At 40.5% G+C, this 24,291-nt stretch overlaps 1 protein-coding gene across 1 annotated transcript in view; it reads left to right on the top strand.

Moving 5' to 3' along the window:
• The window catches only part of HisCl1 (Histamine-gated chloride channel subunit 1), a 511,142-nt gene that overhangs the window by 394,819 nt on the left and 92,032 nt on the right, over positions 1-24,291 (top strand). Inside the window, exon 11 of the mRNA XM_067139191.2 lies at positions 13,123-13,299. Within this exon, the coding sequence (XP_066995292.2) occupies positions 13,123-13,299 (177 nt within the window). The remainder of the gene's footprint in view (positions 1-13,122; positions 13,300-24,291) is intronic.

Here is a 24,291-nt window from a genome sequence, read left to right as displayed (position 1 = left end):
GTTTTTTTCCCGAAAAGAATGAATAATTCTGGAGAAAGTAGCATAGTAACGGGTTGGATTTGACATAATTCAGGATAAATTTGAGGTCCGACGTAAATATTGCAGTTACAGTAATCAATTTTGAGAAGTACTCTTTATGATTATGGGAGATTTTTCGGGCGATTTGCATTGTTCCATTTGAGTGGATATTTTTTCCATGGTTTAGCCCATGAACCTATGTAATACTATTATGTTTGTGCATAAGGTTAGGGTGTAGTCTGTGAGCCCCTGAGACACTGTTGTGTCCAAGGAGAAGCCTGAGTGCCCCTGAGGAAATTATTATAAACTGATGTGATGTTTTTGTGATCCCACATTTCGTATTTATGATGATACTGTATAGCCCAGAGGTTTTGTGGTTAAGTTCCCACAGTGTCCAAATGAAGCTTGCTGAATGTCAGGAATTCTTTAGGCACCGAAGGTTTAAATTTAAGAGATGAGATGGGAAAGATTGTCTCTAGAACATCATGTCAAGATAGTTTCTTGTTAATAACATCATGTCGATTTACCGTTTGCTTTTAAGAACATTGTGTCTGTGTGAGATGGAAAGATAAATTTCATAAAAGTAGAGACATTTTTATACTGCATCCAGTAGAGTTTCCTTTTATGATAGATTTATTAGAATGTTTTCGACGCAGTACAGATTGTTCGAATTTTCACCATTGATCATCCATTGTGCAGACTGTTTCAATTTTCACCAGTGACCATCCATAGTGCAGGTTGTATGAATCCTCAACAGTGGACATCCGTAGTGCAGGTTCTGTAAATCTTCATTAATGAAAATCTGCAGTGAAAGTGTTGAAACCAATCATTATTAGATTTTTTATGCAACCTGCTTTACTTCGCACCGACACAGATAGGTCTTACGGCGACGATGGGATAGAAAAGTGCTAGGAGTGGGAAGGAAGCGGCCGTGGCCTTATTTAAGGTACAGCCCCAGCATTTTCCTCGTGTGAAAATGGGAAACAGCGGAAAAACATCTCCAGGGCAGGCAGGGGTTCGAAACGACTATCCCAGAATAAAAACCCACCGCAATTGGATAATTTACGTAAAGCCAATTAGATTTTACTAAATTATTTGGACATAGGATGACTTCGTGATTATTCAAGTGCTGTAAATATAGTGTTTTTTTAATTTTTTTTTTTTTTTGCTAGTGGCTTTACGTCCCACTAACACAGATAGGTCATATGGGTTTCGTTATTGAAGTTTCACTGACGGAAATTAGATATTCTTATAGTGAGTGTGTTTTACATTTTAATAGTTTGGTTTATTTCGAGGTAGGACCTTAGTGGAGTCAGTCATGGGTCATTGTAAGTGTGTTAGCAGATCTAGCTGTAATACTCATTCCGATTAGAGTTGCGTAAACAAGCTATAAGTAAATAGCTTCACCACATGAAACTCCATTTAACATTCAGTGACTCTAACCACTCATCTACGTTCATATAGTTGGTCATTGTATTTCATTTTTCCTTGTATTCGCAGGTCATAGAAGGATTTCACTGTCGTGTATTTCATATTTATTGTCGGATAGTGTCGTGTAAATTTCTATTGTTTCGAATTCCGTAAGTCCTTGAGTGCCGGTTGATCTCACTGACAGTGAAGTTGATGTATTTAATAGGAGTCTATGTGTGATATAATTTATTTTGAGTTGTGTTTCTTTTCCTCCCTTACAGAAAGTTAAGGCGATAAGCACATGCTTGTCGCTTCATTGTTAACTTTTCTCGAATAAAACCACGTGCCTATTTAATCATTTTCACTTAATTATTCAAAGTTAACCTGGAAGTTAATTATTAAATGTATTTAATTAAACTTTATTTTAGATAATTTTTTTCTTAATCGTGTACTTGTTCACTTGAACATAATTTTGTGCTTATTTGAGCATTATCATTTTAACTTATTGACTACCGGTATGTCATTTTTATTTGAGTGTTTAAATCACTCTTTTATTTTGCTCAGTTATTTAAACTGAATTTTGAACTCCATGCTTTGTCAATGAGCATATTTGACTTCATCAAATGTTGGCTGATAGCCTACGACTGGTCCACTGGAGGTTATTTGGTTCAAATTACGGGTCCTTTCGGTGCTTGTATGGTACCTTGCGTTGGTATTCAAATGGTGAACAACTTAATATTAAAAGAAAGTTCGGAGCTCTGTTACGAGAAACTAAATTTTCATGTGTAAAACAAATGAAGCTACAATTTCACTTGAAACCATATTTTAGTTTCCCGGGTTTCTGCAACAGTGGTTTTAAGGAATGATAACCTTAGAAGGCAATGGGAGCAATTTATAAGGAATCAAATGTATTTACTTATTCATTTCCAGACATAAAATAAATTTCTCTTTTTGTTTTTACATTTCATAAACTCCATTAATTTATTTTCTTTCCGTATTTTATTTAATTCTAATATTTTATTTCAAATATATCTTCCTTCGGACCCCGTCGATCATTCGATGAAGTACCTAGAAGAACAGAAGAAACGCCCTGAGGAACATAGGGTCTGAAAGTACTAAATTTGCATCCGCTGCAGCAGTGCCAAGTGAAAACCTTCAATTGAGCGGTGCAATACATACATATATAAATACAAACATACATATATCTTACCGAGCAAGATGCTGTGCGGTTTGGGTCACGTAGCTATCAGTTTCCATTCGGGAGATAGTGGGTTATCTCAAATAAACTTTAATTAAATACATTTAATAATTCACTTCCAGGTTAACTTTGAATAATTAAGTGAAAATGTTTAAATAGGCACGTGGTTTTATTCGAGAAAAGTTAACAATAAAGCGACGAGCATGCGCTTATCGCCTTAACTTTCTGTAAGGAAGGAAAAGAAACACAACACTGTCGGTGGCCCTTAAGATGGTGTTCCGTGGTTTCCCATTTTCACTCCTAGAAAATGCTGGAGATGTTCTTTATTAAAGTCTGCGGTTGCTTCCTTCCCACTCCTAGTCCATTCCTATCTCATCTTCTCCATAAGACCTATCTGTGTCGGTGCGTCGTAAAAGCAGATTGTGAAAAATACATACATCTGCATAATGGACTGTTAAGCCTTTCAACATTCAGGATGCATGTCTCTGTGAATTAATTAAAAATCCTCTGTGTTTAACTAGCTCCGTAGCTTTATTTAGTTACACCCCTCATACCCGTAAATAATTAAAAACCGAGTCTAGCCGACGCTTTAATCTCCCTCTGCTTTCCTTACTCTCCTTGGCCGAGCCTATTATTCTCCAAGGCAACCTATCCTCCTCCATTGGACTTACATGACCTCACCACCGAAGCTGGTTTCCGCGTATAACTTCATCCATCAAGTTTATTCCTTACTTAGCCTGTATCTCCTCATTCCAAGTATATATGTTCCTGCCCTTTTCCCCACCTTTTTTTAACCAACAGTTATTCTCGCCAATTTGACGTCTGTTGCCTCAAACTTACGAATTAGGTAATCTGAGTTTACCCAGCTTTCACTTTCGTATAGCGAAGTAGGTCTGTAAATAGACGGATGCTCAGAGCTCCACTTTTCATGTTTCAAGATAATATATTGCAGGATTTCAGCGCATTCTGCCATTAAGACAAAATCGTTGGCTTAGGATAAATTGCTTGCCACATTTCAAACCAACTGAATCGCTCTCTGGCATTGCCTTTAGATATTATGATGAAAGTATACCATGAACAACAATGGTGAAGTATTGTACAAATTCCATACTTTGAACCCAAAACTCTTTCGTCCATCAGTTCTCGCTGTGTTCCGATTGTGAAAATAAATACTTTTGATTATCTGTAATCACTTATCCCTAATACCATAAACGCTCAGTACGGTACGGCTAACATCTTATCTCTTGGTACTCTGAGATATGCCTTCACTAGATTTACGAAATATGAATGTAACTGCCTGTTCCTTATTTGGCATTTTTCAAATCCTTAACGCTTACTGAAAATCTGGCCCTCAAAGATCCCCCCGTAGTCTGAAATCGCACTAGATTTAGTCCAGTTTACTCTGAGCATTGACCTCACCCTCCTTTACAAGAATTCTGTAAACACTTTGTCCGCTTTACTGATCAACGAAGTATCTCGGTAGTTATTTCCATTTTTCTTGTTCCCTTGCTTATAGATGGGTGCAATTACTGCTTTTAAGAGCGAATTGGCTACGCGGTTGATCAAGTAACTGTGACCTTGGGTTCGGGAGATGTTGGATTCGAAGTTCGAACCAACCGCCGGCATCCTTGAAGATGGTTTTCCGTGGTTTCCCACTTTCACACCAGGAAAATGCTGGGGCTGTACCTGAAATAAGATAACGTCCGTTACCTTCCCCAATCGTAGCCCTTTCCCATCCTTGCTTCGTCGAGAACTTTCTATGTATAAGCGCAAAATTCAACCACTAGGAATAATAAGCAAATACTTATTTCGTCTAATCACAAGATATACTGCTCCCTAATCCTTTTTTCTTTTTTTTTATGAAGCCATATCATTCCTGCCTTCCCAGAATATTTTCCCATTTCATCCATTTGTGCTGCTCTAGAACAATATAATTTATTTGCCTGTAATATTATACTTTAGTTTTAAGAGCCTGATTCTATTGTAAATACCTAAATGTTACGTTTACCCAAATTATCGAGTATACCTTCGTTTTCTTTCTGTCTGCTACTTGTAATCATCTGCAGCAACTCGAACATAAATGTAATGTCATAATCAGTCATTCAGAACTTCGTACTCCCGATCTGGTACTTGTTGAAGTCATGCTTTGTTTTTCCTTTCTTTTCTTCAGAATTTTGCTTTACGTTACACCGACATGAATAGGCTTTATGGCGACGATGGGATAGGAAAGGGCAAGGAGTGGGGAGGAAGCAACCGTGGCCTTAATTATGGTACAGCCCCCATCATTTCAATGGCGTGAAAATGGAAAACCACGGAAACTATCTTCAGGGCTTCCGACAGTGGGATGCGAACCTACTAACCCCCGAAGGCAAGCTGAGAGCTAGTTGTCCCAAATCGCGCGGTCACGTGCTCGGTTCGTACAATGTTCTCATCAATAACAAATACATTGCACTTGGGAATTATCCCGGTGGTAATGCTTACATACAATAGCACAGAAACAAAATAAAATTACTCTAAAGCATATATTGCATAACCACAACAAAATATAACAAAGGGGTTCTATGCAAACAAGTTATAGATAGATAGATAGATAGATAGATAGATAGATAGATAGATAGATAGATAGATAGATAGATAGATAGATAGATAGATAGATAGATAGATAGATAGATAGATAGATAGATAGATAGATAAATGTCTTTATTGGCGTAGTTAAGGCCATTGGGCCTTCTCTTACACTAAACCAATTAGTATACATTAAAGTCATAAGTAATACTACCGTAATTAATCCTAGAAAACACAATCAAAATACAACTGAAATAAAATTCCACCACAGTAGGACATACATACAACAGCAATAATGATAATAATAATAATAATAATAATAATAATAATAATAATAATAATAATAATAATAATAATAATAATAATAATAATAATAATAATAATAATAATAGCTAGTAATGATATTGTAGTAGCACGATCACTGAAAGGCCAGAAATTCACAGATCACTCGCATCCTGTTATACCTCTTAACGCTCTTTTAAATGACACTGTAGTTGGTATTCCTCTGACGTCGTCCGGTAAACGATTCCATTCTCGTGCGGCAGACACCGAGAATGAGCTGTTATATGCGGCAGTTCGACGGTGAGGGCTGATGAGCAGGTTGGATGTTTGAGCCCTTGAATGTCTGTCATGGACATTTGAGAAGTAATGGAAACGAGAAGAAAGGTAAGATGGGGAAGATGTAGTAAGAACTCGATGGAGGAGAGACAAAGTATGATGGTTACGACGAACATGGAGTCGCGACCACTCTAATTTTAGGAAAGATGGTGACACGTGGTCATATTTTCTTAAATTGCATATATATCTCACACATGCATTTTGAACGCGCTGTATCCTTAGGTAAAATTGCGGCCTCACGTCATTGAAAACAACTTTACAGTAGTCAAAATGTGGCATTACAAGGGCTTCAATTAATTTATTTTTAAGCTTTATTGGAAATATATGTTTATATTTAAATAAAGAATGTAATTTTTTTTTGCTAGTTGTTCTACGTCGCACCGACACAGATAGATCTTACGGCGACGATGGGACAGGAAAGGGCTAGGAGTGGGAAGGAAGCGGCCTTGCCTTAATTAAAGAATGTAGAACTGAGTAAACTTTTTGACAGATATGTAAGACATGTGCACACTAAGTCATGCGTTCGTCCATGATAACACCGAGATTCTTCACTTGTGATACAAAAGGAATTGGAACATCCTGCAGGATTACTCTTGGCAACGGACGTTTAGTTATACTCGTTATTTGACTTTGATGGCCAAGAAGGATTACTTGCGACTTTGTAGGGTTCAATTTCAGGCCGTGCGCAGCAGACCAATCACTAACAGACTGTAAGTCCATATTTAGTAATTCGATATTTTCCTGGAGGTCTCGTGCTGTAGAGTCGTGTAGATTTGAAGATCGTCAGCGTACATATGGTATTTGCAGTGTCTTAAATTGGATGATATGTCATTCACAAAGAGTGCGAAAAGAAGAGGACCAAGTACAGAGCCTTGAGGGACTCCTCTGTTCACGTGGCACCATGAGGAAACGATTCCATTATTACCTTTCACACATTGTTGACGTCCGTCAAGATAAGAATGCATCCAAGCAATCGTACTCTGAGAAAAATGTAGAGACTCAGTTTTACAAGTAAAATGTCAATGTCTACGCTATCGAAAGCTCTACTGTAATCTAGTAGTACCAGAACTGTGAATCGTCCTCTGTCTATTGCTTGTCTAACATCCTCAGTCACTTTAAGTAAGGCTGTAGTTGTACTATGTCCTTGTCGGAAACCGGACTGGAGAGGATTAAGGAGATTGTGCGTTCGAAGGTACTCAAACATTTGTGTATGGACTACATATTCTAAGATTTTTGATAAAGCTGATAAAATATAGATTGGACGATAGTCTCCCTCGTTCGAAGGCGTTTGACTTTTCGGAAGAGGTAGCACAATACCCTTCTTCGAGGGAGTTGGATATGTGGAGTATAGAAGAGAGAAATTGATTATATGAGTTAAGGTTGGTAATATACAATCAAGAATTTGTTTGACCATGTCAGTCCCAATGTCATCAATTCCTTTTGCTTTCGTACTTATTCTGAGGACTGCTTTTCTAACTTGGAGGGGCGTCACGTGACTGAAATAGAATTTCTCTCTGTCAGGAGTAGGGTGTGTACCATAATAATTCATAAGTTTCTATTTGTCGTCATGTCGTACTGCGGAGCAGTTAGCAGTAAAGTACTCGTTAAGAGTCTCGAGAGGTACTGTAATTTCTTCTCTGGTCTTGTTCTTCGTAAGTCCAAGTTTGTTAATAGATTTTCAAAATGTCGTCGCTGTTCTACCGTCAGGCGCAATTAAACTGTAAGCGTGTCGCAGTTTAGCATTTCGTATTTGTTGTGTTGTCTTATTTCGTAACTTCCTATATTCGTCAAAGTTTTGTACGGTAGGGTCATTTTTGTACTGCCTGTGAGCGCAGTCTCTTTGTTTCATAAGTTGCCTAATTTCGTCATTTAACCACGGGGAGGGTTCTTTCGATATTCTCACTCGCCGCTTTGGGGCATGCTTGTCAAATAGTTCCGTTTGCTATTAAAGAAGTCAACTTCGTCATCTAGGTTGTTACAGTTCGTTATGTCATGCCAGGGTATTTTGCCTACGTTCTCTAAGAGTCTATCTTTATTTATATTTTTCAATGGTCGATAGGTGATAATTTTCTGGGAGGGTTTAGGTGGCCGGAGGTTATACGAGATGTATATTGCGTCATGTACAGATACTGTATACCAGGTACGGGGGTTCGACCAACATTGAGAACTCTGTCTGAGTTGCTGGTAACTATAAAATCTAATAGTGTGTACGAATGAGATGTATGGTGAGTCGGAGAGAGAGGTAAGTTTTCCATATTATAGGCTTGAAACAATGTTTTGAGTCGTGTGGATTCGGAAGAAGTTGCATCAGTTAAGTCCGTATTGAAATTTCCCATAGGTAAGTCAGCTTCAAAATCCTCTAAGTGACCTGTATTAGGAGGTTTGTAAACTACTCCTACAAGCGCTTTAATCCCGTTCGTTGTTATTTCTACGAGCATGTATTCTGGTTTTCTCTCATACCTGCCTGGTGAATGACTGACCAGCTTAGGTTTGAGGCTGGTTAGGAAAGAGCCACATACCCCTCCACCCCGTTTGTGAGTGCGGTCACTTCTCAGAAGCGAGTAGCCTTCAAGATGACGCAGAGAAGACTGGCTATTATCTGTTAATACTAGTAGGACATGGAAAACAGGTGGAGTGAATATTTCTACAATCTCGTCCATTCGGTTGGCTGCTAATATACTTTGCGCGTTTATATGACAGACGTGTAGGGCTCTGGGATGTTGCGAGGATACTAGTGGTACTTTGGTCAAGGTTTGCGCCAGAGGGTGAGGGGAGTGGGGACGGTGGAAGGACGGGAGAGGGTAGCTGGTGTGAGGCACCAACGGTGGCTGTTGAAATCGACTAGTAACGTCAGAGGAATTTGTTTTGTCACTTGTAACTCTTGCCAACTTGGAACAATGAAAGTTAACAAAATGTACAGATAAACACAAAGGGCTAGGAGGAATTTAACGTTAATTGAAGTAGTGAGGCATAGGAATGTAATCAACTGTGCCTAGAATTACCTATTATTGTAAAGCGCGACTAAATTAAGGGTGCTGTGTCTAAATTAGTAAAATAAAAATTTAAAATATTTAAAATTGAAAGTTATTAAATTAATCATAAGGAAATAAGAAAGTAAATGCAATTATTTAGTAAAATATGTAGATAAATAGTTGCAAAAAAGAAATTTTAACTAAGCTAAACGAAAATAAATGATAATTCACTAAACTATTCTAAGATAAAATTTAACGATCTTGAGAAACATAAATATGGACTGATCTAGGAATATAAACACTCAGTTCGGTGCACTCACTTCAGTGAATTGTTACATTTAACTGCTGTCACTGTCCTTAGGAATGACACTCAGCCGGTTAATTCTAATTTTACTGCCATCTGGTTTCTTAATAATGATGTCTCCACTCAAGGTACAACAATTGCTCTGATTAAAGCGGAGAATAGCTGCTTTAAGAATTGACAACCTGGTGGAGGTTAGATCCTCGCGAATAGTTACTGGGGTACCTTTCAATTTTTGCTTATTGCGAAACACTTCCTGCCTTGTTCGATATGATGTGAATTTAACAATGATGGGCCGAGGTTTCCCTGGAGATTTAGGTCCGACTCGGTGACTCCTATCAATGTCTTGCAAATTCACATTCACACCATCTCCCTAAAAACATTTATCGCAAGTTCGTCCGTATTTTCACTTACACTTTCCTGTACCCCAAAAATTCTAACGTTAGCTCTTTAGATATGACAAGGAACTACACCAAAACCAGAAGTTAAGTGATAATGAAAGAGGAAGATTTATTTATTTATTTATTTATTTATTTATTTATTTATTTATTTATTTATTTATTTATTTATTTATTTATTTATTTATCGTATGGCTTTTAGTGCCATGTTAGGACATGTTCGGTTCGCCTGGTGCAGGTCTTTCTATTCGGTTCCCATGGGCGACCTGCGCTCCAGGACATGAGATGATGGTGATAAGGAGGTAGGAAGAGGGGAAACCCGGTGTCGGCACACGGCCCACTCCTGTCGAATAACATTAAGAGGTCAGCTCAAGGCTTTATGTCTCCATCCGACAGACGAATCAAAATCAGCCAACGAAACAAGCGAACAATGCGGAGAAGTTTGGATCTGAATCAAGGTTTTTGTCACGCATTCTAATGATTAGAAATTGTACACCACCGCATCTCCTCACATTCCGATGGCGAATATTTTTTCCCCCAACGGGACTCGCACGGGTAACAATGGTGTTGCATCGGAGAGACTTAACGATCATAGCCACCACGTGGGTAGTTTTCTGTTTTTTTGGAAGAGGCCTAAAAACCGTGAATACAAAAATGGCAATTAAATGTTTCTTACGAGTAGTGTAACATAATTACTATGAATCGCAGAGGAAGTCACACAAGATTTACAAAACAAAACTCGATTACGAGTAGCGTGACATTAATTGCTACGTGCTTACAGTAATACACACAAGCTTTACAGATTATAATTAAAATACGAGTATTTCATTAGAAAATAATAATAATTACTCCGCATAGTAATTCGTACGTAAATCATTCCAATACCTAACACTACGTGTTAGTGTAAATTGAGAGGTGCGGGCCAGTTGGCCGTGCGGTTAGGGGCGTGCAGCTGTGAGCTTGCACCCGGCCACGGCCGCTTCCTTCCCACTCCTAGCCCTTTACTGTCCCATCGTCGCCATAAGACCTGTCTGTGTCGGTGCGACGTTAAGCCAATTGTAAAAAGAAAATTGAGATGTACATTGACTCCCTAATAACTTAACACTGTATTAATTTACAACAGTCATATAGAAATTCATAAAAATATCAGAATATTAGTCTTCCCTTGAAGTATCAAAGGTTTTTGGGAAAGACTGTTGCGGGTAATGTGTTTCAATTATCAGTTCCCCGATTTACAAGCGAATATTTATCATAATTTGTTTTCTGTGGTCTTAATTTTTTTACATTACGTGGATTATCAGCCATGGCTGTGTACGAGCGCTTTTCTAGTCGACTGTTCATTTCTCCCCCTAACTGTCTTATTCCTATAGGCATTGTAGACGGCACATAATTGTGTATTTCTCCTTCCAGCCTCCAGCGTCTCCTAGCAATTCTCGTTACAGTACTTCTAGGAATAAAATAATTATGAACCTTTAAGCTTTTCACTGTGCCATCTCTTGTTTATTGACCAATGCTATTTGGTACGGATCCCACACATGTGCTCCATATTCCAGAATAGGCCTTACGAGCGACAAACAGCCCAGTGCAGCGCCTTTGCCTTAGAACTGTTTATCCCTTAGCACCCCCATCATGAAATGTAAAGACTTGTACGTTTTAGTAAAACATTTCCTACGTGTGTGTCCCATTTTAGAACTACGTATTTTTGCAGACTCATAGGTATTTGCATGAGCCACGGCGCGACCATGACCCTGTACTTGTTATTATAAACAGACCCAGTAATTCTATGTACCATCTATTTCGTTTCGCTGACGGCAAAAAAATAGAGTTTTCCAATTCACTCAAGATGTATTGTTAAAACAGTGCATATGGAGTACATGAAATTATTACATTTACAGATCAATATCTCAAGCGGTACTGAAGTACCAGGTGTCGATCTATGCTGAAACACCCATATTAGTACGTGGTGTATCCTCTATGGGCGGCAATGCAGGTGCTGATTCTGGCATCCATTCGATCATATAGATGGTGAATACTGTCTTGGGATACATTATTCGACGTCTGTTTGACCTGTTCACGTAGTTCTGTAAGACATGTGTGTTGACGAGTCGAACGTGTCAGTTGTCCCATCATATCGCACACGTGCTCGATGGGAGACAAGTCCGGAGGTCATGCTGGCCAGGGAAGTTGCTGCACGTCTTGCGGAGTACGTTGAGTTTCACGCGCAGTATTTGGGAGAGCATTATCCTGTTGGAACAACCCATCACCTTCCTGTTACAATAATGGCAAAGGAACGGGCCTTACAACATTCTGCACGTACCGACCGCTGGTCAGCATTCCCTCCACAACCACCAGAGGTGAACGAGAGTTGTAGCTTATCGCACCCCAGACCATAAGGCCTGGGGTGGGGCCAGTGTGTCTTAAGACGATATGCACTCTACGAGACAGCACTCGCCAGGTCTACGTCGTACGCACAAACAACCATTACTTGCGTGCAGGCAGAATCTACTTTCATCGCTGAAGACCACGGCCCGCCCTTCCATCTTTCAAGTGATCCTCTGACGGCACCAGTCGAGTCGTGCATATCGATGCTGAGGCGTGAGTGGAAGACGGGCTAGAGGTGTGCGTGCCCGTAGTCCCACTGCTAGTAATCGGATGGCAACAGTTCGTGTTGACACTTCTGGGCCCACAAACCCTTTTATCTGTGCTGTGGTAGCTATACGATCTGCCACTGCTGCCCTTACAATACGACGACCCTGGCGGACGTCTGTGCTGCGTGGACGTCCAGAACCTCATCTACGGGTATGAGAATGTTCTCGTGGCCATTGCAACCAGCATCGTTGTACAAGTGACGCAATAAGTCCGACTTGTGTGGCAATTCCCCGAAAAAGCCATGCCGCCACTCGGAAGACCACAATTTGACCCCTGTCAATCTCGCTCAGTTGGCTGTAGGAAGCATGAGTGCGTCTCCGTAGCATGCACCTGTTTGTTTCACACATTTACATCACACTCATCCTTATGACTGTAAACATTCCCTATTAAATGTTACACGCAGTTGGCGCTCTGGGAGCTACGTCACTACGCTATCTGTTGGCGGACGACATTGACACCATTATCAGTACATTCACTATCCCTCAGGTGGCATCTGCCGTCATCAGATCAAAATCGGTGTCGTCTTTCCAGGTGTACTAATTCTTTTCCGGCAGTGTACTTCATTTCCCAATTTCCAAGTGAAATTTATCGTTCTGAAAATTTATCTCAAAAGTTTTAGAGACACAAGGATAGTATAAATACAGAAACTAATAATATTGTGGTTAAGGTGATTATTATGAAAGATCTTTACTTGATTTATTTGGGCTTGATACTTCAAGTTGAATACGTCACAATTGTGTTTGGTACTACAATGTGAAAAAAATATCTCTGACATCTTTCACTGTGAGGAACAGAGCTTATAAGATCTACTATTTCTTGACACTCTCCTTCCAGAACGTCAGAAAAATCGTCTTCATTTCGGAAATGTTTTGATCAAATATTTAATAAAATGTCTTCTGTATAGTGTATGTCAGTATATATACTGTATGTACGTATGTGTCTTTCTTACTAACATCCCACCAAAAAAACTACATTAAAGTTCTTGTGATGCAGGGAATTTCACGTGTTTGGTGGTGGTATTCAACCTGCGAAGACGTCTTGGGTACCATTTGTTCCACACGTACATCCCATCTGCACTTATTGTCGTGATGTCTTGGATTTCCTTTTGGATTAAACCTGAAGCCATTCCTGCGCGAGTGACATTGGGTGTTACGTCCCTTCTTACGCTAGGTGAGTACAAACGCGCAACACCGTATTTTCGTATGTAAAAGTTATTTTAAGTACAAGTCGGCTCAACGGGTACGCGGGGTATTGTTCAGCAATTTCCTGGTGAAGTGGAACCTTCAAGGGCACCGATTCACGTAATTGTAAATAAGCTGTAAGCTTGCACTCGGAAGATAGTAGGTTTGAATCCTCCCGTTAACAGAGCAAAAAGATAGTTTTCCGTAGTTCCCTCCAGGCAAATGCCAGGGGCTGTACCTTAATTAATGACATGGCCGTAGTGCGCACCGACACAGATAGGTCTTATAGTGATGTTCTTAGTTTTTCTAGACCGCTGTCGATATCTTACAGTCAGATAGTTACTCAGTTGTAAACACGTAGACTAAGTAAACCTCGAACCAGCCCTTAGGTAAAAATCCCTAACCTCACCGGGAATCGAACCCGGGATCTCAGGATAAGAGACCAGCCGCTGAAGATATCGCAACTATGAATAGATAGCGTTCGATGTATTCGAGATTTTTTCTGGCGATAAACTAAAAGAACAGGGATTAAAGCCATGATTGTTTATTCTCTTACGGGGACTAGATCAGAGTTCGAATCTATGTGTTTAATACAGATATTTTTTCTGTTGCATGTGATAGAGATTTTCTTTTCTTTAATCTATGATTCAACAGATAGATCAGTGTTCGATCTGTCTACGCCTCCGCACAAATCTCACGTAAAAGTAACTAGAGGGGGATTGGAACCAAGGAATCTAGCAGTGTGCTCTGTAGATATCAACCTGTAATCGCATGTAATCTAGTCAGGGTATCGAATCCGTGGCCCCCGAGTAAGTAATAGGAACGCAACCCTCAAAAACCGCAGTCTAATATTTTAAATTGTTAATGTTCTTACTGTACTGTATTAATACGAACAGCGGAGATAATTGCTCACTAATACTTGTATGCAGAAAGTTATGCACATCCGCGAGATAGTGGGTTCAAATTAGGGTTGCCAGATGTACGGTTTTGCCCGGTTCAATACGGTTTTTTCACATTTTGTTCCGCGTACGGTGCACCATTTAAACCGTACGCCCAATGTTCAGTTTTTAAAATATCATGGTTTAGACAATAGTATAGTATCAAAAAAGTGCACGGTTATGATCAAAATATTCTGTAATCTGCCCTGACCAATGATAAGCCATCACAGTTAAGAACAGCGCCTCTGGCAGTTTTCTAGTGGTGCTATCGGGCATGTAGAGCATGAGTCTCCTCCATTTTATATATCAGCGGTTTAATTGGCCCAGAAAAACTGATGGACATTTTGATGGTTCTTAAGTTTGTCTTAAGTATATTTCCATCGAATGCATATACTGAAAGAGCATTTTCAGTAATGGCAATAAAATGGAGAGATGACAGAAACAGATGCTCAGTAGATTTAATAAAAAATGAACTTCTTGTGTACTCCAACTATGGTGAGAATTGTAAGGAATTTCTCAAGAAAGTTTTGTTGAATAAGAAACTGTTACAAATTGCGTCTTCAAATGAAAAGTACTTGTAAAATATTCATTTCAATGTAAAGACTAACGCATTATTAGTTTGTAATAAAGTACCTACATATTTCATGCTGACGATCATCCTGGTATTTTCTCTTAATCATCGCTATGGTACCTTAATTTAGCGCTATATGGCAAGGAAATGGAAGTGTTCCTTATTTGCCATCCGGAAATCTGGCCACCCTAGTTCGAATCCCACTGTCGCGAGCCGCTGAAGATATCGCAACCGATAAGAGCAATTTCTAAATAATAATAATAATAATAATAATAATAATAATAATAATAATAATAATAATAAAGTAATGGAATAGAGGGTCTGCCTTACTAGTGTCCTGAGAAGGTCAGATACTACCCGTGTATGGTGAGCTGTTTCTTCCAGTCATGCCAGCGAGCGGTGTACTAGCAGGATCTCGCAGTGTGTGCTTCGTTCATTTTTCTATGGCTTCATGTAGAAAGCACACATACCCACATACAAAATTTTAATATATGATTTAATCGTTCCCCCCTTTTGTACATGTAAGTATCTCAGGTAATCCAAATTAAATACTAAAAAACGTAATTGCTTATCTGTGAATGAAGTATGCAGTGAATTAAAACTCATGTGTGGTTACGCGTAGTGATAAAATATACGCGTGTAGGAGCTACCTACAGCATTTGCATGTCCTACAATCAATTCCGTATTTTTCGTGTGTTCGGTTTTACTATAGAGAGTGTTGTGTGCATATAGCATCAAAAAAGTGTACAAACGAAAATGAGAAGTAGTATGATTGTTATCATGTCTAGTCTGTTCTTATCTTAAACATCAGGTAGTATCAGTGTTCGACTCCATGCATGTAATTTTTTACGGTAACTGTGTTATGAATCACGTGTAGACAGCATACGAAATAAGGAGTAAGGTATTTTTATTCTAGCATTAATCAGTAAGAACAGGGTTCGATTTCATGTGTCGCATGTATTTGAGATTTTTTAAATTCTGACGATGAACTAAGAGAAAAGGGTTTGAATCCATGATTTTTTTATTCTGTCACGGTGACTAAATCAGAGTTCGAATCTATGACTGTAATACAGGTTTTTCTGTTGCATGTGATAGAGATTTTCTTTTTTTAATCTGACATTCAACAGAGAGATCAGTGATCGAATCCATCACAGTAATAGAGAGATATTGTTTACAGTGGTTATGTGTTTGTGTTATAAAGTTAATGTTATATTGAATTAGGTGTAGACAGCACACGAAATAAGGAGTGAGGTAGTCTTTATTCTTGCATTAATCAGAGAGATCAGGGTTCAAAATCCATGTGATGCGTGTATTAGAGATGTTTTATTCTAGCACTGAACAGAGATATCAGATATCGAATCTATGATTTCTTATTCTGTTTGCGTCATAAAATTGATGTTATATTCGTTATATAAGAAGAGAGAGAGGTAGTTTTATTCCATGCCATCATCATCTGCCTACGTGTTAATTTATCTTGTTTTTTATAAACAAGATACCGCGCCCTCCTCCTAACATATATTTACAATCAAGGAAAGTCCTTTTTCTGTTCAGAACACGAGGGAATGTATGCTGACTATTCAAATCTTTACTGTAAGATAACAACAGACTATATATGTTCTAAATACACACAAAAAAATTGGTGCTCTTGGTAGAGGGCACACCATTTCCGGTCCTCTGTGACAATATTGATTAACAACATGTTTGATCTTGTTTAGGAGGGGGAGGTCACGCGTCGGATAGAGACGTTAAGCCTTAGCGTCAATGTAGTTAGGCTTCCTCCACAAATAGTAGAGGGAGGGGGAACTAGCGCAGGAGGGCATCTGTCCGTAAAACTGTGAGGAGGAGGGGTTGAGCTGACTTCCGTGACGTCACGCTGTCGGATACAGAGCGTTCCATTTTCATATCAGTCAAATAAGACGACGTTCGGAAAGGACACCTTGCAAGATGCCGTCGGGAAGGGCATCTCTTTATAAAACTATGCGCTATAAGGTTAGACCCCGGCGTCGGGAAGGTTTATGACGAGAACGGCAGCTAGCCTTAAAGCTAGAGTACTTAGTCCCCTCTAAGATGGTGGCATGTCGAGAAGGGCAGCTAGCCTTAAAACTATAATCCTCTGAGGTTAGGCCCCCTCTAAGATGGTGTCGGGAAGGAGTATGACGAGAAGGGAAGCAAGCCTTAAAACTAGGGTCCTTAAGCTCCTCCAGGTTCGACGTCATCGCTGCGTGTTCTGTCGGATGGAGACGTCAAGCCTTAAGCATAAGATCACGTCGTCATAGTTATGCATGTTTAGACTTGTTCGTCACTGTCGGATGGAGACATAATCCCATGAGCTAACCTGTTTTAAAATCACTCACGCTGTAACGTCACGTAACTAAATGAGGTCACAACACTAGTTGCAAATCGAGGATTGTGGCGACGTTTAGTAAATTCACAGAGGCTTGCAGGCTAAACGCTGAAAGGCATAACAGTCTATAATGATAATGTATGTATGTATGTAACGTCACGTTATTTTTCGGTTGGATGGAGTCGTAAAGCCATGAGCAGAGTAAAACTGGGCAAGACCCAGCCAAAATAGTGTCCGTGGGGATAGGCCCCTTCGAAAATGGCGTTTTTGTGTGCATGGTTAGGCTTGCTCTCGTACGCAAGGATATGACTGTGACTTCACGTTACTTGCCTGTCGGATGGAGAAGCAAAGCCATAATCAGACTACTCGATAACACAGGTGCACAACTAAGTAATCTGTCGGATGGAGACATAAAGCCTTAAGCTGACCTCTTTTAAAATCACAGATAGCGACTATGTAGTTAGACCCCTCCAAATCAGCAACGGGAGGGGCATCTGTCCGTAAAACTGGACCCAAGAAAGCGACTGTGTAGTTAGGCCCCTCCAAGAGGGCGTCGGGAGTGGCATCTGTCCATGCCCCTCCATGAGGTTAGGCTTGCTCTCTTACGCGAATCCACATTGCCCTACTACTCAAGATGGCTTCGCGAGAAGCCACCTTGCCATACTACTCAAAATGGCGTCGGGAAGGGCATCTAGCCGTTAAAGTGAGGTTAGGCTCCTCCAAGATGGAGACTGTTGCCGTCGGGAAGGGAATTTTCCCGTAAAAGTGAGGTTAGGCCCCTCCAAGATAGCGACTTTGAGGTTATGCTCGCTCTCTTATGCAAAAGCTGCTAATCGGCATTGCACTACTACTATTCTAGGGGTCTATGACCTCGGATATGAACACGCATAGGTACACTACTAGGGGTCAATGACTTCGGGTGCAGATTCAGCACAAAAAATGCTGACGAGGTGGCTTAGAACCCGCCGAACCCTACTACTTATGAAAGTGAAGCATGGACGATAACTATCTCAGAAGGAAAGAGAATGGAAGCGTCTGAAATGTGGTGTTACAGAAGAACGCTTAAGGTGTGATGGATAGATCGAATCAAGTATGAAGATATACTGAATCGAATTGGTGGGAGGAGATCACATTGGCTAATTTTGGCGAGAAGAACTGATAGAATGATAGGAAACACCTTAAGACACCCAGAACTTGTTTAGTTGGTTTTTGAAGAAAGTGTAGGCGGTAAGAACGTTTGGGATAGACCAAGGTATGAATATAACAAGCAGATTAGAGCAGATGCAGGATGCAGTAATTACATAGAAATGAAAAGGTTACCACAGAATAAGCTGGCACGGAGGGCTGCATCAAACAATTCTATGACATGATGACACAAACAACAACAACAACATGCCACAAATTAAATTTTGGTACATAGCTCCGGAAGAAAGATAAGTCTTCAGATATCGTAGCTATTTCACTATTCATTAAGGTTATTAGAAATTGTAATTCACTTCCAGCTTAACTGATAAAGTAAAAATACTTGGAAATAACACATGGCATGCTATAAAATGAAAAAGAACAAAAATAAATACTTACTCTCAAAATCGTGTCATTCTTTCCGAGGCTTCAGTACACTTATCATCATACAGGCTTTTTTTACGATGGGTTACCAGCACCCAAAGGCATTTTAGAACTACTGCCAGCCGAAACTTGTAGGCCGCCCCTAACATGGAGAACAGACGCCTTTTGTTGCCGCTCCTCTGGAGTTCAGACGCTATATTTGATATGGGGTTTCAGTGGCATCTCCTCCACTGAGGGCCCATTTCCCTTCTATAAGGACTCCTCCGCCCTTAGCCGTTGGTCCTTGTAGTGGGTCAGGCTTTTTATCGGCGCCCAACACTCGGAGGGAGAGAAGCAAAAAAAATGGAGTAGGTCTCATAATTAGAAGAGACCTAAAGGAATATCTAGAATTGGTGGAAAACATAAATGACAGGTTGATTAAGGTCAGATTGAGACTTGAAACTGGTGTTACAGATATAATTCAAGGGTATGCTCCACAAACAGGAAATACAGATACGGATCTAGAGGAATGTCTTGAATATCTGGAATGCCATATACAGGACAAACAAGTTGTGATCATAGGAGACATGAATGTCCAAGTAGGTCAGGAATAAAAAGGAGATGAAGAGATTATAGGTCCACTTGGATATGGGAAGAGAAACAAGGCTGGAGATATTTTGGTAGACTTTTGTAGAAGAAATGAGCTGATCATTGGTAACACATGGTTTCGAAAGAAAAACAGTCAGAAGATAACAAGATATAGTTGGAATAACAAAATCAAAACTCTGATAGACAACATTTTGGTCGAGAAATGTAACAGGAAAATGTTGGTAGATGTAACAGCCCTCCCAGGTGAAGCTTTCGAAGGAGATCACAGAGTTGGGATAGCCAAGTTAAAGATGGGAAAGATCCAAAGATGACTGAGATTAGGCATAGAAATATAAGGGTGTGGAAATTGCAGGAGAAGGGAATAAATGAAGAGTTCCAGACTCACAGTAAAACAAATATACCTAAGGAAGATATCGGAAGGGTCGAAGAAGAATGGGCATACTTTAAAACAGTCATGGTGGAGTCTGCAGAAAAGACCTGTGGAAGAGTATCAGGAAGGAAGAAAGATCAAGAAAAGCCCTGGTGGAATGACAGCGTAAAAGATATGGTTAAAAGGAAGAAACACGCTTAGAAACGATGGATGTGAAACAGAACAACTGAATGCAAAACAGAATACAGGCACTGCAAGAAGGAGTGCTCCAACGTGGTTCAAGAAGAGAAAGAGAAATGCTGGCAAAAATTCACTGAATCTCTGCAAGAAGATCCAACCGGAAGCAAAAATATCTTATTCCAGTGGGTTAAAAAGAAGAAAAACCCTGGTGAAGGTGCTAACTTCATTAAAAATGAACAGGAGGAAGTGATGACACAGAAGCAATATATTTTGCAGAGGTTAGGAAAATACTTTGAATAGCATTACAACGTGCAAAATACCCCGGTATAAGGAGAAATCGAAGAACCAGGCTTAGTGCAGATGGAAGGTAAGGAAAACGAAATGTCCATGGCAGAGATTGAGTAGGCCACTAAAAGAATGAAACGAGGCAAGGCACCTGGAATTGACGAGATCACCATAGAAATGATAATAGCAGCAGGAGCAGTTGGTCTACAGTGGTTGTATAGACTCTTCAGACATATAAGGAGAGAAAAGACTGTTCCAAAAGAGTGGACGAAAGGAATCATTACACCAATTTTCAAGAAAGGAGACAGGAAGCAATGTGAAAATTACAGAGGTGTGACACTGATACCTCATACAGCTAAGATCCTTGAAGGAATCTTGGCTAAACGAATAATTCGTATGGATTCAGAAGAGGCAGGTCCACATTGGACCCAATATTTACATTGCGTCAAATGGTGGAAAGGTACTGGTAATATGGAAAGGGCATGCTAGTAACATTTCTAGATATTGAAAAGGCATATGACAGTCTCCCAAGGAATTTGGAATGGAAAACATTGACAGAGGCACAGATTGGGAATGAAACAATGCAGATGGTAATAGCATTGTATCAAAATTGCGAATGCTGTGTTAGAACCAAAGTGGGTCAAACCAAATGGTTCAGAGTTGAGACAGGCTTAAGACGGGGAAGTGTATTGTCTCCCTTACTCTTCGTTGTCATCATGGATAGAATTCTACATAATATGAAGGAGAGACTAAACTAACTAAGAATGCTTTCATTCCCTACCCTGAAGGGGTGGGGCGGGCCACCTGGAGGGTAACGCCCTCCCTCTGGCCGGGAACTTGGGCGCGGTTGAGGAGGTTTGAGAGAAGAAGGAGATGGGAAAGGAGATGTGTAATATTAAGGAGTGTTGAGCAAAGGGGCCTTCTTTTTTTTTCGGGAAAAGAGAGATGAGTTTTTAATGAGCTGAGATACAATACAATATATTAGATACAGAGCTTTACATGACGGTATAACGGAAAAGATGGACGGCTAGGAGATGGTAAAATGAGGAGAAGTTAAGAAGGGAAGTGAGGATAAGGTTGAAAAAGTCCGGGTTGGGTAAGGGAGGCGTAAAGTAGTTGGGAGGTGGTGGAGCAGTGAGATGAGGACGAGGAGATTGGGGTGATGGAACGGGCCAGGGACGGCTGCGTGGTGTGGGCATACGGTGCGACGGGAGTGGAGAAGAATGGGAGGGTTCAACCCTATGATAGCGGCCATAGATGTGGATGCCTTGATCGATGAGGCGCTGAACGTCGGCGTGCGTCGGCAGCTGGAGTCTCACCAGAAATGTGGGACCGTCGGAGTTATAAATACAGGATGCTTGCTTGACAGGTACTCCTGCCTGGCGAAGGTCACGTGTGATGGCAGCAGGCGCGCAGAACACAGCTGTAAGTTGAGGTACGATCAGATTGCGGTAGTGGCGAAGATGGATGTGCCGCATTTTCAGAAGGATCGGTAGAAGTTCCCTCGGTAGATGGTGGTTGAGACGTTTCCTGGCGACTTGTCTGCTCAGAGTTGGGAAGGAGAGGAAGAGAGGTCAAGAGAGGAGATGGATGGGACGAGGTAGTAGTAGTAATAGAAATGATGGGATAAAGTTGCGTAGAAGTAATAGTGATAGTGGGAGTTGTCGTGGTAGGGACGGGTACGGTAGGCGAAATGTTGGGAGAAATGGTAGTGGTTGCGATGGTAGTGGGGCAACAAGAAGGCGATGGAAGTGGGGGTGGATTATATGGAGGAGGCAGGCGAGCGGCGGGCGGAGCAGGTGCTTGAGCGCTGACGTTTGCTGGGGTAGGTGATACTCGATGACGTCTGCGCTGGATAACCACGCCGGTAGTTTGGACAGAGTTGCATGTACTGGCAGAGTGGAAGTGAAGAAGTATCTCCGGTGCGGGAACAGAGCCGTAATAAAGACGAGTGACACTGAAGACACCGAGCGAGCGAAGTTCGTTAGCAATGTCTTCAACCGATAGAGCTGGGTCAACATCACTGACTAGGAGAGTATACATGGCTGGGGATGGCCGTCAACCCAACTTGGAGACAGCCGATATGCTAATTGACTCGGCGAAGGACGAAGTATAGATGTGGCGTCCCCTCGGCCGATCAAAAGTAAAGGATGAGACGAAGAAGCGATGCGTGCTGTGTTGAGTGTCTCCTCGCCTCTTGCCCTCCTGTGTTGTGTGTGTCTTGTGAAAAGGAGAGATGGTGGGCAAGCAAGTAAAGTCTATTCTCTTTGCTGATGACATTGTAGTTTGGGGAGATAATGAAGAGGAAGCACACACACACAAGTTGATTTATGGAATGAGGAGATAAGAAATTTTGTAATGAAGATTAGTACTGCGATAAGCAAGACGTTGATCATGACGAGAGGTAACAGAAAATCCAGGGGAGTGATAAAAATAGGAAATGAACCTCTTGAAGTAGTGAAATTTTTTTAATATTTGGGCAGCGTGATGTGACAAGGTGTAAATTTGGATGGAGAAATGGATTTAAGAATATAGCAGTCTGCAAGTTCCTACCAGTGTGTAATTGACATTGTATGGAACAAAGATGTGCCAATGAAGTGCAAGTAGGTTTTATACTCGTCCTACTATAAACTTATACTGACCTATGCTTCAGAAGCCTGGACGTTGACTAAGCGGAACCAAATTAAGATGCAAGCAGCTCAAATGAGGTTCTTGAAGAACATACAGGGAAAGATAAGACGAGATAGAATGTGAAATGAGGAAATAAGGAGAAGCGTGGGAGTGTGTAAACTTCAAGAAGAGATTGATATAGCAAAGCTAAAATGATTTGAACACATGATGAAAATGCTATAACGCCTCGCGACATCAGCCAGAACCGCGTACACTTAGTAGTGCTACAATCTTCCGCTAGGCAGCTCGGAACGCTGCAAGGATATTCTTCTCCGTCTTCGCATTTGCTGCGAAATGCTTAGACTCGTAATATCTTCCGCCTTAAACGTTTTCCGATGAAGCACCTAACACGTTAAAAAAATTCCGTTATTTCGCAAGCAATTTTGTCAAGAAAGGTGCCCATTAATAAAGGAGATTTGTTCAGCACAAACAGAAAGCATGTAGTCACTCTTTCACACACTCTAGTAGACACAAATGTCGCAGTTTCACACCTGAATCAGGAAATTGTGGTCATTACCCACACTAATTCTTCAGCTAGATAGTGCAGCTTATCTGAAGCGTCTCTGGTGTAAATTATATCAGTCATTGGGGAACCAATTTCATTCTTGCCTGTCAGTCGATAACTCAGTTTACACCGGACTTCCTTTCGCGCTTGGTGTACTATAAAACGTTCAATGTACCCAATCGACGCTTGCTCCAAAGTAAAGAAACTAAAACCTGAAAATTAGGTGCACGGAGTGTGCATGAAAATTATAATGTATTATCGGCACACTTTATCTTGGTGCATTTACACCCTAGTGCTGAATCGGTCGACCTCGGCAATCTTCGAGATTCGTACTGGCAACATTTGAAACAAAAACTATGAATCGCTTAAGCATCGTTGTGCGACATCTAGCGTGCACTTTACGTACTAGTACTGTTGTTGTTTACACAGCAAAGCCAAACTATAGAATTCATGCTAGGAACAAGATTCGCATCGAGAATAGTTATATAATGTTATATAACGTGTATGTGACACAGTTGTTGGCTTAAGATGATAACGGTTTAGAAACTTCATATCGATGGATCATATTCTCGATTCAATCCCAGATTTCATTTTCATTCAGTTGGCAGCACTACCTGAATCGGGACAGCTTCATCCTTACTCCTCACCCTCCGTACACAAATACACCAAGATAAAGTGTGCCGATAATATGTTTGCTGGGTATTCAGCCCGAAAGCTGGTTTGATCCTCCACAGTTCTGCCAACAGCTGTCATAGATAACCTAGGCGTCACTGAAGAAGCATACTAGGGAAAAGAGGAGTTAGGTAGTTTCCTATTGCTTTCCTGAAAATTGTAATAAACATAATAATATATGAATAAAGACTGTGAGAAAATTCAACTTTACGTGACGTTCAGGAAAACTGTTTAATGTATTCGTCACTGATCTTGGAATATAACTCTGTATAGCCACTTTCCGATGCACATT

Source organism: Anabrus simplex, chromosome 2, assembly GCF_040414725.1.
Source record: "Anabrus simplex isolate iqAnaSimp1 chromosome 2, ASM4041472v1, whole genome shotgun sequence".
Classification (NCBI taxonomy): Eukaryota; Metazoa; Arthropoda; class Insecta; order Orthoptera; family Tettigoniidae; genus Anabrus; species Anabrus simplex.
This window is presented reverse-complemented; position numbering and strand designations above follow the sequence as displayed.